The 19,158-nt window shown below is 39.1% G+C and overlaps 1 protein-coding gene across 3 annotated transcripts in view; it reads left to right on the forward strand.

Moving 5' to 3' along the window:
* Positions 1 to 19,158, forward strand: part of Hs6st2 (heparan sulfate 6-O-sulfotransferase 2) — a 292,517-nt gene that overhangs the window by 195,851 nt on the left and 77,508 nt on the right. For 2 of the 3 annotated variants that reach the window (XM_070039711.1, XM_070039713.1), the window contains exon 3: positions 12,085 to 12,117. The exons of the other annotated variant lie outside the window; for it this stretch is intronic. In XM_070039711.1, coding sequence (XP_069895812.1) covers positions 12,085 to 12,117 — 33 coding nt within the window. The remainder of the gene's footprint in view (positions 1 to 12,084; positions 12,118 to 19,158) is intronic. 3 annotated transcript variants of the gene reach the window in all.

Genomic DNA, 19,158 nt, shown 5'->3' on the forward strand with positions numbered 1-19,158 from the left:
AATTATCACCTGGGTGTGTGCCCTTAAACAAAACAACCTGAGCCAAGATCAAATTGTGAATGGCGTTGCTCACCATGCTGGAGGTTAGTACATAAACCTTACTATTGCTACCAGAACCTGCCTAGAAGCAGCAAGCAAGCAAGGACCTTCTTCCCTCAAATAGACTCACATGTCCCTGAAAAACAAGTCAGGAGCAAGGGCTGCAAAAGATGAAAAAGCAACCATAAAAGAACTCACGGATTTTAAATTCTTCTTGCCCAGTAGCTCTCAACTTGCAAATACATTTTCCTATGCTCCTCTGTCACATTTTGTTTTCTGCCTAAATATGATTTTACTCTATGATGTATGAACAGTGAATCTTAACATTCTTTTCATTGGAAAAATCATGAGGAGTACCTAGGCCATATATTGCTTGAGCACAAACATTTTGGAAATAAGACGAGGGAGATCACTGGAGAGCCCTTTGCAAATAAATGTTTTCTTGTTCACTAGCAAGCCAGTCAGTCCTCTCCATGTGCATTCTCTAAGCTCTTCAATGTCCCAAGTCTCTACCGACTATGTCCTCTTTCTTCCCTGTCTTCCACCCTACCCACCCTATTTGGGGAGCAGGGGCAGGGGGAGAGCAGTTTGCCATTTTGGCATCATACGAGTGCCCCCTAGTGCTGATCTAATTAAGAATCTGGAGATTGAAGGAAAATGGGTTGGCTCTAGCAAGCTGAAAACATTTCTACAAACATGTGTTCCATTTAAGGTTTGGGAAAGTAGTAAGAGGGATATTTTGTCATCAAATAAAGCAAAACACAACAAAATGGAGTGTGGAATGATTTAGAAAACATGACCTGTCTTCCCTTCCAAGAAGTAATTCCATTCATGACACATGCTTCAATCTGAGCAAAATAAGGTATATACATACAGAGTGAATAAAACAACTAAAAGCTAACAGTGATTTTCCTAGGCGCCTTAGACATCTCTAAACACAAACATCTGTATTTGCATGGTAAGTGGTTGCAGGTTTGTGTTTCCTCAATTTGGTCACACAGATGCTTTTATCTCCATAGAAAACAAAGAGATAAGAATCCTTTAGAATTTTTCTGGTTGTGATACAATTTCTTTTGTTATAGGTGCCTGAAACACATATCATTTACAATATAAATGTGTATGTTAGGAGCCATTTTGTCCCATTTTAATTCCAGGATTACAGAGCTTTGGGTTTATCACACAGTGCGGTTGACCTTGTATGTTTTATCTTCTACTTTGCAAGGTGCTTCAACTGCACTGAACCCCAAATATTTTATGCTGTAGCAAACCATGACAAGCCACCAACATAAGAGGTCATTGTTTTATTCACATTTTAACATGTGTCAAACACAGGGAATCAAAATTTTCCTAAAAAGCAATGGTTGGACCAAGGCTAAAAGAATCCATAAGATCATTCTCAGGAAATACTCAACAAAATCATTAAGAGGATCAGACAATGGAGACATATGCAGCAATCTATTTTATACATAATGTCATCTACTTGAAACATATTTTGGTCTTTAATGAATTAAACCATGGTGTCAACCAAATGATTTGGTCTTAAACTTCCTTTAAGCTGGTCCCAAATAAAGAGTGAACGGCAATCTTCAGAAGACAGAATGTGCTAAAGTGAAGAAGAGATGGGGCTTGACACTATTATTATTATTATTATTATTATTATTATTATTATTATTATTATTATTATTATTATAGTGTGTGTGTGTGTGTGTGTGTGTGTGTGTGTGTGTGTGTGTGTGTGTCCTGGACCTTGAACTAAGGGTCTCGGTGCTGTCTTGAGCTTTTGTATATAAGGCTAGGACCCTTCCAGTTGGACTACAGCTCCACTTCTGGCTTTTTGAGTAGTTTATTAGCGATAAGGGTCTCATGGACATTCCTGTCCAGGTTGGCTTTGAACCACGATCCTCAGATCTCAGCCTCCTGAGTAGATAGGATTGCAGGCGTGAGCCACCTGTTTCCTGATTATTGCTTCATCATGTTATGTGTTACTTGAAATTTCAAAACCAGGAGCCAAAATACTCAGTGTTTCTGCCCCAAGAATGCAAAATCTAGGGCAAGAATTATATGAAATTATACCTACATGACATTAATAGTCATACTTGTAGCAAAGATTTAATGAGTATGTCCTATAAGACACAAACCAAGGACTTTAGAGGAATTGGCTTATTTCATCTGGATTAAAATTCTTTTTTATTTTTTATTATTCTATTTTTTAATTTTTATTTATTTTTTATTGTGAAAATACTGTACAGAGGGGTTACAATTACATGGGCAAGATAATGAGTACATTTCTTATCAAGCATTGTAGCCTCCTCTGGATTAAAATTCTAAACTCTTTGTTCAGCTACGAAAACCAAGTCTCAGTGAGCCTAACACTGTAAGGGGCAGAGTCTGGATTCAAATGTAGTCCTAGGATGTCAGCACCCAACCAATCTCATTGGCCACTACATTGTACTAATTATACTTCATTTTACTTTTATGCAACCCTGCGAGTATAGGAATCAACCAAGTAACCTGAGCCTCAATAGATAATGTGCTCAAGATCAAAGGCCTAAGTGAAGACAAAAGGATAGGAACAGTCAATGTTCTCATATTTCAAATCTTGTGAGTTGTGCTTTGTGCTCTGTTACTCTGATGGGGAAGCATATTGTTAGATGTTCCCTCTGGGCTAGAGCACACTTCCACTGAAAGCTGGGACCTACACCCTAGTGACTGCCTAAGACTGCACCAGGCTCCAAACTACCTTCTGTGTCTGCCTTTCTTCAGGCTTCCCATAGGACTATTTTTTCATTTGGAATTTCAGGATAAGCTGGCAGGCTATGTGTGCCAAGCACTTGAATACCCAAGGAACAGAGATAGTAGTTCATTTGAAGATGAAAACTGTGTGTAAATCTTCACCATAGTGACAGTGGACCCTAGACATAAATCAAGTGGCAGCAGGTGGGCCTGGGGCCCATAGAGAAAAGAAAGTAAGCCAGAAGATCAGCTCTTCTTCTGCAACAGTAAGTAATGGGGCTGCTCTTAGCTGTTCTAACTACCTATATTTCCTAGACAGCAACAAAGACATTTGAATTAAATTAAAGACAACATTCAGAAAGTTCCTGGTAAGAAGAGCAAATATAGAAGATGGAAAAAACACAACATAAGAATATGCTCATTCTAAAGATAAATTTAAAAAAAAAGCCCATCTAATTACAGTGCAAAAGGAGAATCATTGCCTTGTTGAAGAGTTTTAGAGCTGGGTGCCCGTAGCTGACACCTGTAAATCCTAGCTACTCAGGGGGCTGAGATCTAAGGATCACAATTCAAAGTCAGCCCGGGCAGGAAAGTCTGTGAGACTCTTATCTCAAAAAAACCAGTCAGAAACATGGAAGTGGCACTGTGGCTCAAGTGGTAGAGTGCTAGCATTGAGCAAAAGAAAATAAGAGACAGCGCCCAGGCCTTAGTTCAAGCCCTAGGACTTCTGCTCTTCCTTCCCTAAAAATAAATGAAAGGAAGAAAGGAGGAAACGAAGAAAGGAGGAAACAAAGAAAGGAGGAAGTGAAGAAAGGAATGAAGGAAGGAAGAAAGCAAGCAAGCAAGCAAGCAAGCAAGCAAGCAAGCAAGGAAGGAAGGAAGGAAGGAAGGAAGGAAGGAAGGAAGGAAGGAAAAGAAAGCGACGAGTAGATTTGGATCCTAGTCTTGGCTCTGTCACTGTTGATGCCCTGTGATCTGCTCCAAGTTTCTGCCCTCTTACTGTGTCAGGATCTAGAAAGGGTTAGTTGATTCTAATAGCCCCTAAAAGATCACTAGAAAATGCCTTCTGGCCCTCGGAATCTATGATAGATGCAACAAGAGCTTTGCCTATAGAGATTTTTTTTTTGTTTAGAATAGCCAAATTTGGTAGACAACTTGGAATAGAGGGCTAGCTAACTCCACACTGACAATAGAGGTGGTAAAGGAAGACCTTTCTAGCCCAAAGGGGCTCGTCTTCCCACATTGATCAGTCCAAACATAACCTCAGTGTCTTACCATGTTAAGCCCTTAGTAGAATCCCTCCAACTTGCCTATTACGTCTAAGTTAGTTCGCAATTTGTCTTGTTTGGTGAGCGTAATATATCCAAATGCAATTCCTGGAGGAGCGAGTATGCTGTTGTCATCCTAATGCCAACAAGAAGCTACTGAAGACCAACTTGCCTACACATAGTGGGCTCCTGGATCCTTTAGAGAAACACAACATTGTATGGATCTATCTAGGTCTTGGTTTATAAGAATTTAGGCTATAGCTTATGGCAAAGTTACTGACTGCATCAAATTTATTATTAAGTTATTAGTAAGGTTGTAGTTAATAGGGGACTTGGAAGTCATACCTAGTCCATCATTTCATTATGGAGACAATAGAAAGCCATTATTCCCCTCTTAGGAATAGGCAGGTACAGGTTTTCACCGCCAGTTAATGACCAATCCTGAATAAGCACTTGTTTTTGACTTGTGATACAGGCTTCTTTCTTTTTACCTCTCTGCACTTGTGTACAGTAGCTTTGTGATACTTAGGTTGTTATTTAGAGAAATATGCAGACTAGTTCTTATAAAAAATATTTCCCTGCTGGGTGCCAGTGGCTCACATCCATAATTGTATCTCCTTAGGAGGCTGTGATCTGAGGATTGAGGTTCAAAGTCAGCCTGGGCAGGAAAGTCTGTGAGACTCTCATCTCCAATTAACCACCAGAAAAGCAGAAGTGGTGCTCTGTCTCAAAGTGGTGCTAGCCTTGAGTAAAAAAGCTTGAGCAGTAAAGCTTAGGGACAGCACCCAGATCCTGAGTTCAATCCCCACAACCAAAACCAAAACAACAAACATTACTTTCTGTCATAGGACTGGAGATTAAACCAGTAGAAGGTAATTTGTTTGCATCAAAAAGTCTCTATTCTTAAAATGCCCTTTCCTAAAGAATCAGATTGAGATCTTTGTCATTTTTCAAAAAGTACAAAGACAAGAAGATAGGACTGAATGACCAAGCTTAGTGTCTTTGAGGAGGGGAAATATTGTGAAAAGAACAGTGAAACAAATTTAAAGGAGTTCACAGTTATGCCAAAGGCTGAGGCTTAGGGGATTAAAAACAAATAATCTAAGAATAACAGAAAGACTGTTCTAGATTCCAATATTTTCAGTCCAACTCTGAGGAGCTCCTCATGGAGCATGTATGATTTCTGGTAGACTTGGCATTGAACAGGAAAGAAAGGAAAATGTGTCTATATATGCACAATGGAATTCCACTCGTCCATCATAAAGAATGATATTACACCATTTGTAAGGAAATGGAAAGACTTGGAAAAAATTAAGTGAAGTAAGCCAGAGCCAAAGAAACATTGGTTGCCTGGTTTCCCTCACTTGTCGTAATTAGAATGTGCCTATAAATCTACATGTAAACACAATGGATGCTAAAAGACAAAAAAGTACTCTTGGATATTATAAATTATATAGGACTCTAGACATTCACACAGTGAGACCCAAGGAGGATATTCTTAGGATAGGATCACAAAAGCTCAATAGCTATGTGCATATGATCATATAAAATGATGTTTATTGAAATGACCTCCAAGAAATGGAAACAAGAAGTTTTTCTTTTTTCCCTTTGTTGCTTTTTGGTTTTTGTACCTTTTTTTCTTGTTTGTAAGTTTATCTGTTTGCAGGGAGAGTAAGAAGGGAGCTGAAATGGGGGAGACAAAGAGTAAACAAATGCAACAGTGATACTAGATACTTGATTGAAAATGAACTATACAATTTATAGAGGAGGTTGGGAGGAGAAAACTAGGAGAAAATGGGGGATGAGGTGACACTGCTCAAAAAGAAATGTACTCTTTACTTGAGTCACATAATAGTCTTGCCTCTGTACATCACCTTTACAATAGCAATAAAACTCAGATGTTGGGTCATACCTTTCTACACTACTAATAAATGTAGCTGCTTTCATTGTAGCCTTTTGTGTGCATGTGTTTTTGACCACTTGCTTTGATAGGCTAGTTCTGTTTCCAGACCGATAAGATGGCTCTGCAACAGAGGCTTGGATGTTGTGTCTCTGCTTGCCATAGAGTTCCTATCATTTCAAACTATTTTCATATTTAGCCTTCTTCCCTAATAAAAGAAATAGGCTTACATAAAATTTACTACATCGTGAACTCAGGTAATCATTACATGTAATGCGAGAGTCATCCTTTGAGACTCGACATCATTGGTCTGCTCATACAAGTTGTGAGCAGGTTTCTGTTCAATGTGGACTGTTTTGTCTTCTGATCTGGCAGCAACCATATCTTTGGTTATGTGTGGTGAATATCATCCATCACTAGTGTGCGTTCTTTGTAGGTGGGAATATCATGCAGTGAGTAAATGAGTCTCTGGATTATATTACCCAATTCGTGTGGCTCCTGGGCTCATTTCATGGCCCCAGAATACCTCTCAGGCTTGACAATAAGAGAAAAGCTAAGGCTAAGCATTATAACACTTCATAAGTACAAAGACAAGTAGCTTTTTTGCCCTTTGCCAACCGCAAATGGGTTCTCCATTTGCCTTTACCAGTTTGAACAGTCTTTAATTGGAGTCATTGGAGATTTGAATGTCTTCCTATTCAGGACAACTCAATTTAGCCATCAGAATATAAAAGGTGGTGTTTCTTTTTGTTTTTAATTATATTTTTATTATCTTTAAATAGTTGTACATACGTGTGACCAGTCTACAAATCTACAAATAAGCACGATGTGTTCTTTTTTTGGTCAGTCATGGGGCTTGAATTGAGGGACTAGATGCTGTTCCTGAACTCTTTTGCTCAAGGCTAGCACTCTACCACTTTGACTCACAGTGCCACTCCTGATTTTCTGGTGGTTAAATGGAGATAAGAATCTCACAGTGACAAAAGCCAGGGCTGGCTTTGAATCGTGATTCTCAGATCTCAGGCCTCAGAGTTGCGAGGATTGCAGGCTAGAGCTAGAGCCACTGGTGCCCAGTGCACAATGCATGTTATGCACAATTTTCTTAGTAGGTTATGCATTGAATTTCATGATTGTATTCTCCATAATTTCTGTCTTCATTCATCTACTCCCTCCCCTGCGCCTCCTCCCAACATCTTTCAAATGCCAGTTTCTTGGTATTCATATTGCCGCACTGTGAGTTAATATTTCCAAGGATTTATATTTGAATTTTCCCCTGCTAGTACCATATTTCGATTCATACATTTGTGAACCCTTGCATACAATCCCATATGTGTTTAGTTGTACATTTATAAATTAGAGTCCACATATGCAAGAAAACATATGTCGTTTGTCTCTCTGGATCTGACTTCACACAATTTTTTTCAGATCCATCCATCTCTTTGCAAAGATGTGTGTGTATGTGTGTGTGTGTGTGTGTGTGTGTGTGTGTGTGTGTGTGTGTTTAACCACTTGTATTTATTGTATTTGACCTTCAAAGACTAAATGAAGAATGTAGCCTGAGCTACATAAGGAGGTGTGTTAGTATACAGACCAGGATGAGGTTGGAAGGTCATTCTACTAAGGAAGGAAGAGCAAAATCACTGGTATAGCAGCTCTCCATGCAGTAGTTGGAGAGAGAGTAAGCAAAGCAGTCTAGTAGCAGAAATCACAGGTGGAATAGGCCATTTGCTAGGCAGCTCTGAAACCATGGTAGGCAATGGCTTGCCAGAATATATTATCTGCCACAGATTTGTAATCAGACCCAAACAGTGTTGATGTGGGGTTTTGAATCACCCTTCACACAGTCTGTGCATGAATCTGGCTTTTCCTAGGAGCATGTGGGTGTGGAGATCTCTACTGACAACTAGCCATCAGTACCATCTCAGGCTTTTGGCAGATGAAAAAGCTACACAAGCTGAAAGAGAAATGGGGGGTAGGAGCAATTGTTCATCAATTAGATTTTTATGTTTGTCTCAAGCTTCCTTGATTAATTTCCTACTGTGAAGAGCCAGGCACTCTATATTTCAAATAAACAATGCTGTTTCCCTGGGCAGAATAACTTCAGCCACATTTCAATTTGGCTATTATTGTGTTGGCCATGTTCTCATTTTCTCATCCTTGCAGGAACGCTGGGCTCTCAGCTCTCTGAACTACTAGTGGCATGTGGTACTAAGAAAACGGCTGGAGAGTGATATATTTTTAACAGACTTAGATTGAAAATGGAAGGCAATGCTAGTAGATAAATAAAGGCTATTGGAAGTGGGAGAGGTTTAGAAACTTCATGTCATACAGCTTCCTTGAGAGAATAGAGAAGAGAAATTTTCCAAGATCAAATGAATTATTGGTAAAATCAGGATTAGAACTCAGAGATATTGATTTCACACAAGGGCACCTGGGGTCTTATATCATCTCCCCCCTACCATAGCTCTTAATTTGGATCCTTAATATTAAAGTGAATTACTTTACTTTTATTTATTTATTTATTTATTTTTGTCGGTCATGGGGCTTGAACTCTGGGCCTGGGCGCTGTCCCTCAGCTCTTCAGCTCAAGGCGAGCGCTCTACCACTTGAGCTACAGCGCCACTTCCGGTTTTCTGGTGGTTTATTGGAGATAGGAGTCTCACGGTCTCTCCTGCCCGGGCTGGCTTTGAACCGTGATCCTCAGATCTCAGCCTCCTGAGTAGCTAGGATTACAGGCGTGAGCCACCAGCGCCCGGCTTTACTTTTATTTTTGAAGGCTTAGGCACTTACCCTGGAGAATGTAAATACCATACATGTGAATACCATGTCATAGTGTTAGGGTGCTAGTAAAGATGAATTTCTAGCTCCAGTTTGAAGACTCCCAATTCACCTCTAAATTCCCATTACTCTACTGATGGGGAAGGGTTGTCGTTCATGCTATCTTCCTTGCTGTATTCACATGGGGGTGGGGGGGGCAGTAACTGCTATTTAAGAGGTTACTCACATATTCCTGAAGTTAGTGGAGAGGAAGTTCGCTTTTATTGTTTCTTCTCTAGCTGGGTCGTGGGAATGATACCCAGGGCTCTTTTTGTTCACCTACTGCCATTGTTTTCCCCTGAGATGGCTTGCTGGGGCCTGTTGAATCCAATCTCAGCATGTCACCTGGGCCAGCTCTTAGAGAAAAACAACAGCAACCAATGAGAAAAAGTCCATTAGGATGTGGGAATACAGCATTACTGACACTGACACTGAGAGAGAAGTGTAAGTTAATGGGCCCACTGAAAGAAAACCTGATTGACAGCCTTTTAGGGGGCCTTTTCACCCAGAGAAATCATGAATTTGTAAATGGTCTGTCTAATAAAAAAAAAAGAATTCTTTTTAAGACAGATGTTGAATCTGATGTTATGGGTATGTTCTCTATGTATATGCTATAACATAAATAAATGGGGAGATACTCTTTGCTAGAACTAATCATATACAATATATTTCTGCAACCTCATTCCAAGCAGATGGCCTACAAATCATTCCACAAGCTGGTAAATGTCACAGTGGCAGAGATGGTTATCTATCTTATTCACTGATGTAGCCATTGTACCTATAACAATGTTTGGCAGATAATCGATCATAAATATTTTACAATAATTAAAGGATCTTTTTAAAGGATTCTGAGAACCTTCCCAAAGGGAGAATGTGTGTGTATTTGTATATAACAGGTTCTTAAAAAATAAATCAATCAGCTGATGTGTCATATCTGAAATCCTAGCCGTTAAGGAGGCTGAGCTCTGAGGATTGTGACTTAAAGCCTGCCTGGGCAAGAAAGTCTCTGTGACTCTTACCTCTAATTAACCACCAAAAAACTCAGAAGTAGAGCTGTGGTTCAAGTGGTAGAGTGCTGGCTTTCAGCAAAGAAATCTCAAGGATAGCACCCAAACCCTAAATTCAAGCCCCTTCCCCCTTCCCATCCCCCCCCCCAAAGTTTAAAAGCCTGGCCCCAGTGGCTCATGCCTGTAATCCTAGCTAATCAGTTAGATGAGATCTGAGGACAGCTGTTGAAAGCCAGTCCTGGTAGGAAAGTCCAAGAGACTCTTATCTCCAATTAATCACCAGAAAACCAGAAGTGGCTCTGTGACTCAAGTGGTAGAGCGCTCACCTTGGGCTGAAGAGCTCAGGGACAGCGCCCAGGTCCAGAGTTCAAGCCCCATGAATGACCCCCCCCCCAAAAAAAAAAAAACCAAAGAAAACAAAAGTTTAAGTGAATCAACCTTCTTCTAATCGCCTTTCTTCTCCACCCAACCCCTTCTCTGGCCTGGCCTTCGGTTCACTTTCAATGACCATTCATCTTTGTGATTGGTGGGACCTGAATCATCATCATGGCTCATGATTGGATACTCCTCCTGGCCCTCTGCACTCCCAGGTAAGACAAAAAGCTTCTAAAAGCCCTCTAAGCAAATTTTAATCGGCAGTTGGGACATTTGCCTAGGTGGTTCAGTGGTAGAGTGTTTGCCTTGCATGCATGAGGCCCTGGGTTCGATTCCTCAGCACCACATAAGCAGAAAAGGCCAGAAGTGGTGCTGTGGCTCAAGTAGAAGAGCACTAGCCTTGAGCTGAAGAGCTAAGGGACAGCACCCAGGCCCAGAGTTCAGACCCCATGACTGAGAAAAAAAATTAGAAATTAGAAAGATACTTATCTCAAGAGACAGCAGTACCCTGATTAAAGTTATATTTAACCCAGTCCCGAAATAAATGTATATAGTTACATTATGTGCAAACTAAAAATCATGGTTTTAGAAAGTGCTACATATTTGACTTTGCATGTTGCTGGTACTGAAAATCAACATATGGCTTAATATTTTATTTTTAAAAGTTTTTCTTGATGTTCTTTTTCTTGTTCTGGTGTTAGATATTTGTTTTGTATTGTATTTTACCCAAAGTCACATGTTTTAAAAAATTGCTGAGGCCAAGGGTGGTACAAATGTTCCTAGCTTCTGTGTAAGGAACTTAAGTCATGGGGTAGGTTAGTATATTCTAGATTATTTCTTCAGCTGGCTGGAGTGAAAGAGAACTCATTGGACCAATGAATGGTAAGTCAGCCCCATGAGTGTTACATTTTATCAGATGTGAAGTGAGGATTCACCAGGTTCCTAACACTTGAGTCTTAAAGACTGGCTCATTACCACATCAGGAAGTTATGATAAAAGACATTGCTTGTCAAATGATGACACATGAGCTCTGCTACTAACCAGGTTACTAAAAACACTCAACTCATCTCTGAAATTGGCATTCACATTGTAACAAAAGAAACATTTCTCCCCAGTTAAATACAAAGGCTCTATAACCTGCGTACAGGCACAGAAATGTTGTAATGTCCCTTGTTTTGCTGTATCGAGAAACAAGACGCTAATGGAGCTCACTAGAACCATCAGATTAGCAACTAACCTGTGCACTACTTCACAGACTGCTGATAGCAGACACAGTAGAATTTGTGTCTTTTGACCCCTTTTACATGCATCATGAGAAGAGCTAAGCTAGTTTATTTATTTTTGAATGGAGATCCATGCTTCCTTTGATGGATGTCTTCTGTTTGGGTGGAAAGAGCTAGAGAGATGATTTATGTATCACTTGGTGTGTGTGCTTTGAATTTTCATCTTTTTAAAGAGCATAAGCAAGGTCTAATCATTCTTTTCTTTTCCTTTTATTTGTTTCATATATTCTCATGTGTGAGGCATCTCTGCTAGTTTCTCTTCAGTCCTTTTATGTCATTGGTGCCACAGGATTGGACTTGGTTTGGGTTTAGGTTTTGTGGCTTTTTTGTTTGTTTAGATTGTCATCATTCTTTGTGTGTGTAAATGGAATTAACATGCGTGATCCAACTTCCCAGCCCATAGCCCTTTGGTGGACTTGCTTTTTCAGGTTTCCCTGCTCTTTTCTGCTTCATGATCTACAATTCTCCCCCTTAAATTAAATTTTCTCTCTAAGCAGGAGCTTAGAGAGAAAACTGGGAAAGCCAACCATGAGTTACTTTTCTTACATTTTGGAAAGCTGGAAAATTATGATATCTAAGTGCAATTGGAAAAAATAATATTATTTCAACTCTTTTCTTGTCAAGCTCTTGCTAGCAATCGGTTTTACTGTTCCTTTTAACAGGTGGAAGATTTTTCAGATTCTAGATGCAGCAAGGTAAGTAAGAATAAATATTTTTTAGTTTAATGGAGCTCAAGATAGCATTAAAATAAGTATAGACTTCACAGTTATCTGTTAGGTCAATTTTAATACAAAACATAGTTTACTTTTGATGTAGACATATTATTGGCAGGATTCTTTCAATTTAAAATAGCAGCTAATGTCAGATATGTTGGTTGACCCAGTTTAGAAGTAGGATGAATGCCATGGCTAACACCCCAGGCAGTTTGACAGGTCGTAGGCTGCTTTTTATCTCCTTGCTGAAATTGGTTAACTAGATCCCACCATTAGCAACGATTTCTTCCATGTTCCCAACCATTCCTGCCTGTCCCCATGATGAATGGTGGTCTAAAGCATAGTTAGAAGTTGAGGCTGTTTTCCCTTATCTGTAATCCTAGCTTCTCAGGAAGCTGAGATCTGCGGATGATGGTTCAGTGCCAGTCCTGGCAAAAAAGACTATAAAACTCTTAGTCTTCAGTTAAATGTGCACATATGCACACAGATGCCCTCTCTCCCTCTCTCCCTCTTCCTCCCTCCTTCCCCCCTCCCCCTCCCCATCCCTCTCCCCCCCCTCTCTCTCACACACACACACACACACACACACACACACACACGGGTGCGCACGTGCGCAAGCACTCCTCCCTCAGAGATAGCATCGGGTCCTGAGTTCAAGCCCAAGGAGAGAAAAAGAGTGGTGGACTCTAGTTGCGTTGTATTCTTTTTGGCCTGTCAGGCTTATTGGCTCTAGAAATATTTACCAGTACCTCTATTTTCTCTTCATACCCACTTGTACCTACCATGTGCTTTCTGGCCTTATGGCTTAGAGAGAATAAAGTTGATAACTTTAGTATTCCCCTGGTTCTCGGGCTTGAATCCAGGACCTGGGATCTGTCCCTGAGCTTTTTGTGCTCTACCAGTTTGTGTTCCAGTTCCAGTTTTAGTTTTCTGGTGGTTAATTGAAGATGACTTTTATGGACTTTCTTTCCGAGGCTGGTTTTGAACTACAATCCTCTGATCTCATCCTCCTGCATAGCTAAGATTACAGGCATGAGCCACCAGAACCTGGCTGAAATGCACTAGTTTTTAAGATATTCATTTTAGCTTTCAGTAACTGGAGTTTCATATTCTCATTAGGGCCTGGGTAGATTTACTTAATAGCTGAGAATAGTAAATTCTGTATTTAACGTTTTAGTCAGATTGCAATTCATTGACAGATTCCATAATAAATAAAAATTATAGGTCATAGATTTCACGTGTTTTGGTGGCATGAATACTGGATTCTGGTACTATGTAGTGGGGTGACTTTGAGCATGTCTCATGACTACACTGAGCCTTGATTCCTTTATGTGCAAAATAAAATGAAGTGGATGACCAATCGTACATGTACTTTAGTGTCTGATTTTATGACAGACATTTTGAGAATGCCTTCTTTCTTTTTTCCCCCCCTATAAAATGTACTACAGGATAGCTTAGCAACATCTCTGTATAGGAGTTGTATTCTATAACAAAACAAATCTTGAAATACTCTTAATTTCTGTTATGATGCTTATCATATGGACCAGAGCAACATGTCTGTTCTCAGTAAGGAATAAGAGAAGAGTACAGATGGTGAGGTGGGGAAAAATGGCCTTGGTAGATATTGATGGAACTATTTTTTTAAATTCGAATAGACTGACTGATATCTGAAAAGTATTTGCAAGGCTAGCATATTTTTTCAACTGCTGGTAAAATAATAGAGCAACAATTCATTTGGTAATCCCTATGGTATCTGCAGTTTCACAAATGTACAAAATTATGATTATCTTTGTCTCCTAATAACAATTTACATAAGTACTAGCTGTTATTTAGTTGTTGGAATGGATTTTTATCATTCAGAGGAAGAAAGGAACAATCAGCAGAAACCATTGCAAAAGCCTAGTATTATTGCTATGCACAGGCACAATTAACAGCGAGACTAATTGCTTCAGACTAGAACCTCATTTATTTTTCCATAGACAGTAAAGACATTAATTGCCAGAATTTTTATCACTCTCTGTCTCTCTCCCTTTTTACTGCTGGTAAAACTGTATCATGTTTGGTCTACAATTGGTTGTAAGCAAATTATTCGCATGGATTTTCAAAGTACCACTTTGTGATGGAGTTTCCAAGCTTCTGTTTAAGTTAACAATCAATATTTATAATATTTTAATGTCAACCACTTCTGCTGCTGCGTTTACATCCTACTTCCTGCTTTATATCTTCTAAAAGTATTGGCATTAAGCTTGAATACAAGAATCATAGAAAGTCAGGCTAGAAGAAGATTTTAAGATCACCCTGCCAAATTCCCTTATTTTTCAGATGAGCCTGATTGTCAGTAATTTGAATTTCACTAACAACCACCAAATCAATAATGCCACACTTCTAAAAAAATTAAAAAACCAAGAACTTTCAAATCATTAGAAACTATTGTAACATAATGCATTTGGAAATTATTGTAGTAAATATTTTTCCAAACAGATAGGTTAGAATTCTTAATTCTTTTAAATATGTGTATATGGAATTTACTTAAATATTGCCAGAATGATGATGATGGTGGTGGTGGTGGTGGTGGTGGTATGTGTGTGTGTATTATTAAAGGAGATGTTTTTCCTGATAATAGAAGCCACTCAACCCTTTCCCTTATGCATAGATTGCCTAACGAATGTGAGCATTGTGGTGTATTACTTCAGTAGGCCTTTCAGATGCAGAAAGACATCACATCCTATCCTGGCACTACCCCCTTTGTAACTGTAACACCTTGAGCAATTTATTTAACTTCTGTTGGCTTCAATTTGTTGTCTCTGATATAAAATGTAGCTACTTTATAGACTTGTGAGAATTCAAGTGAAATGATGTTCATTAAGTGTTCAGTTCTACTCCTAACCCACCATAAAGACTCAATAAAAATTCATTATGTTGCACACCCAGTGCCAGCTTTATTCTACACAAATATTTAATCTTATGTGGCTTGGGGTACCTACATATACACCACAAGACTAGCATGAGGAATCCCAGACTGCTCACTCAAAGGTTATCACTGGTCACCATTTTTCCAATTCTAATGATTACCTCTCTAGTCTCCATTTTCTGGACCTCTTTGGAGATTTTGGTATTTTAGCACATCTTCTCATGCTTAAGATTGTTCCTCATTTATATTAGGTGTTTTAGGTCCTTTGTTGGGATCTTTTACACACACACACACACACACACACACACACACACACACACACACACACACACACACACACACACACACACACACACACGTCTCCGTTTTCTGGACCTCTTTGGAGATTTTGGTATTTTAGCACATGCTTAAGATTGTTCCTCATTTATATTAGGTGTTTTAGGTCCTTTGTTGGGATCTTTTACACACACACTCTCTCTCTCTCTCTCTCTCTCTCTTTCTCTAGTCTCCGTTTTCTGGACCTCTTTGGAGATTTTGGTATTTTAGCACATCTTCTCAAGCTTAAGATTGTTCCTCATTTATATTAGGTGTTTTAGGTCCTTTGTTGGGATCTTTTACAAACACACACACACACACACACACACACACACACACACACACACACACACACACACACACAGAGTTTCTCGCTCCTCCTTACTCCTTTAAATAGAGCAATTCCCTAGGTCCTGTCATTGATCTGCTTCTTTTCTCTTGCTCTGATGTCTCCCTGGGTAATTTCATCTCCTCACATAGCTTCGCCTTTAACCTCTACACTAATGATTCCCAAATTGACCCTGCCAATCCTTCATATACTCTGGAGCTTCAGGCTAACTCCAGTTTCCAATTGTTTGCTGAGAATCTCCAGGGCAGGATATCCTAGGAGGCTGAAAGTGTAGTCTGGCTTTTGTCATCCCCTCAGGAATGCAGATGGAAGAATCTAGCTTCAGCAGGAGTGAGACCTGAAAAAACAAGGAACAAGTACAGAACATTAGCGTGGGGAGAAATAAAAGTAGCTTACGTTAGAAGTGGTTCAAAATGGACTTTTCACTGAAAGCATAGCATTCAAACTAAATTTCTGTTATTATAAAGTGAAAGTTTAAATGGCAGTAGGAACTTTAAAAGTTATTTGGAGCTTTATTTTATGGAGAAGTGAGCAGCTTTCCCAATGGAAATTGAATTCATTCTTTAGGTACTACACGATGGTTGTGTTTGGAGGGAATGTTAATTAAAATCATGTTTCTTGGGAAACTTAGGGTTGATGCTGTTTCTGTGTTTTGTTAAATGAATATCCCAATGGGATGGATAATGTGTCATCTTGAAAGATGAGTGTGTGTGGATTTTGAAAGCATGTGTCCACATAGATGCATATTTACATACTGGATCTGGTTTGCCTGAGATTTTGAGTACCTGCAAAATAATCAAGAAAATTGGTTTTGTTTCCATTCATTCTTCAAATATTTACTGACTATGCCAAGCTTTCTGTGAATGAATGAGACTGTGAAAACAGAACATGTAAGATCACTTCCCTGAAATGCATAATACATTTTTCTTTACTCATATGCAGGTATATCTAGAGTTTAATTTGGTCTAGAAAATATCTGCCTGTGACGAATAGTCCAATGAATGTCTATGCCTTTGCTGACAATCTTAATAACCAAAAAGGAACTTAAGGAAAATAAAGCAGGGCTAAAGTGGGGAAAGAAAGTGCATAAATTTGAAATTAGAAATTGATTACTTCCTTTCAATTTAGTAAATACTGAATTGCTTTGAGTTTTGCATTTCAAGCTTGGCTCTTTAGTGCTTCAGGCCAGATTAAGAATGATTATGTCTAACCCTAAAACTTAATTAGAGCCAAGGGATAGACAAATCTTGGCTAATGCATGTACTGTCTTGGGGAGACTTAGTTGTAAGTGAGCCTTTCCTATGGAAATTACAGGCTCAGGGATGATATCTTTAGCAGACAACAATATCCTTTTTGCAGAAGAGTGGGCTCACCTATTTTTCTGAATAAAAGTATAATCATTTATGGTGGATCCCCTATCATATGAGATACCTAAAAAAACAGACACACCTTAGATTCCAAATAGAAATGGCTTACTGCATTTTGCTTTCCAGCTTTCCCCTTGGAAATCCAGTATGGTTGTTTGCTTACAAGCTTTAATTGCAAATCTTCTTGTTCTCACTGTCAGCTTCAGTGTCTTATGAACACTCTCACATCCCAAGTGTCCCAAATTGCTCTGTGAAGCCTGGAGATTTGCCTGGACACATGCCATGGAACTCCTGCTGTGGTTGTTGTGATTGGGGAGATTATACTCCCATCCCATTCCAATATGGTAGCACTTTCTTTCTTTCTTTCTTTCTTTCTTTCTTTCTTTCTTTCTTTCTTTCTTTCTTTCTTTCTTTCTTTCTTTCTTTCTTTCTTTCTTTTTCTTTTATTGTAAAGGTGATGTATAGAGGGGTTATAGTTACATAAGTCAGGTAATTAATTCCTTCCTTCCTTTCTTCCTTTCTTCCTTCTTTCTTTGTTTCTTTGTTTCTTTCTCTCTCTCTCTCTCTTTCTCTCCTTCCTTTCTTCCTCTTTCTTTCTTTTCTTTCTCTCTTTCTCTCCTCCCTCCCTCTCTCTCTCTTTCTCCCTCTCTCTCTCTCTTTCTCTCTCTCTCTTTCTCTTTCTTTCTTTCTTTCTTTTTCTTTCTTTCTTTCTTTCTTTCTTTCTTTCTTTCTTTCTTTCTTTCTTTCTTTTTCTTTCTTTCTTTCTTTCTTCATCATGGGGCTTGAACTCTGGGCTTGGGTGCTGTCCCTGAGCTCCTTAGCTCAAAGTGAGTACTCTACCACTTTAGCCACAGCACCACTTCCAGTTTTCTGGTGGTTAATTGGAGATAAGAGTCTCATGGACATCCCTGTCCAGGCTGGCTTTGAACCACGATCCTCAGATCTGAGCCTCCTGAGTAGCTAGGATTACAGGCAGGAGCCACCAGTGCCCAGCTTGGTAGCACTTTCTTTATGCCACAAAACTCTCACTATTACGGTGCATATATTGATTGGTACTATCACTTTCTTTTGGGAAATAAGTTAGAGACATTAATGAGTTAAACACAGTCTTATTCGCACTGGAAGACAGACAGTCAGACAGACAGATAGATAGATAGATATAGATACTCACTCCTTGAATTTAGAATCTTGCATGACTTATTTCTCACAGTTTCCATTGTCACAGTCCAACCATTTTTTTAAATCTTAGATTTATTTGTTGATTGTGTAATTGTTGAACATTGTCTATGTCATAGGCCTCTTCCAAGCATGAAGTGTAATTAAGGAATGTGTGTCCATGTAGGTATTTGTAAGCATACAACTAAATGAGGAAGATTGACTGAGAGTGAGAAGTGTTATGAAGGAAATAAATCAAATTGGATTAGGAACATACATTCCCCAGCAGTTCATTCAGTACCAATTCTAGTTTTCCTGCTTCTGGCCATGCTCATTTGGACACCTACCCGTATTCAATTCTGAAACGTAGACTCTATAGTTGCTTGTCAAAAAAAATTCTATTCCATTTTTTTCCCAGTATAAACTTTAGAATTAAGCAAGTTCTCTCCCTTTGCCATTGTGGGACATAAATTAGCCTGCTAATTTCTTAGGAATATGTGCCTTGATTACTTAGAACATTTTATTTACTCAGACTACCTTTTGAAATAAAAGTAAGTATTGAAAATTAGTGAGCACTTGGCTTTGACTATTTATGTATGGCAAAGAGCCCTGGAATGAGTGTTGGTAATCCTGATTCCCTGGCATAATTTTTCTTGGGGGGGGGGGCAGGACAGTTTTGTATTTGAACTTAAAGACTTGAGATCTCTCAGCTTGTGTGCTTACTCTCCTGATACTTTATCACTTGCAGCCATCCCATCAGGCTAGCTTTTAACTGGTTATTTTCAAGGTGGATTCTCTTGACTTTTTCATATGGGCTAACATTTAACCATAATTCTCTAGATCTCAGTCTTCTGAGTAGCTAAGATTACAGGTAGGAGCCATTCATACCTAGACCATGTAGTCTTAACTGCTACAAATGAACGATG

The sequence above is a fragment of the Dipodomys merriami genome, unplaced genomic scaffold (genome assembly GCF_024711535.1).
Source record: "Dipodomys merriami isolate MVZ:Mamm:240054 unplaced genomic scaffold, mDipMer1.0.p SCAF_3, whole genome shotgun sequence".
NCBI lineage: Eukaryota > Metazoa > Chordata > Mammalia > Rodentia > Heteromyidae > Dipodomys > Dipodomys merriami.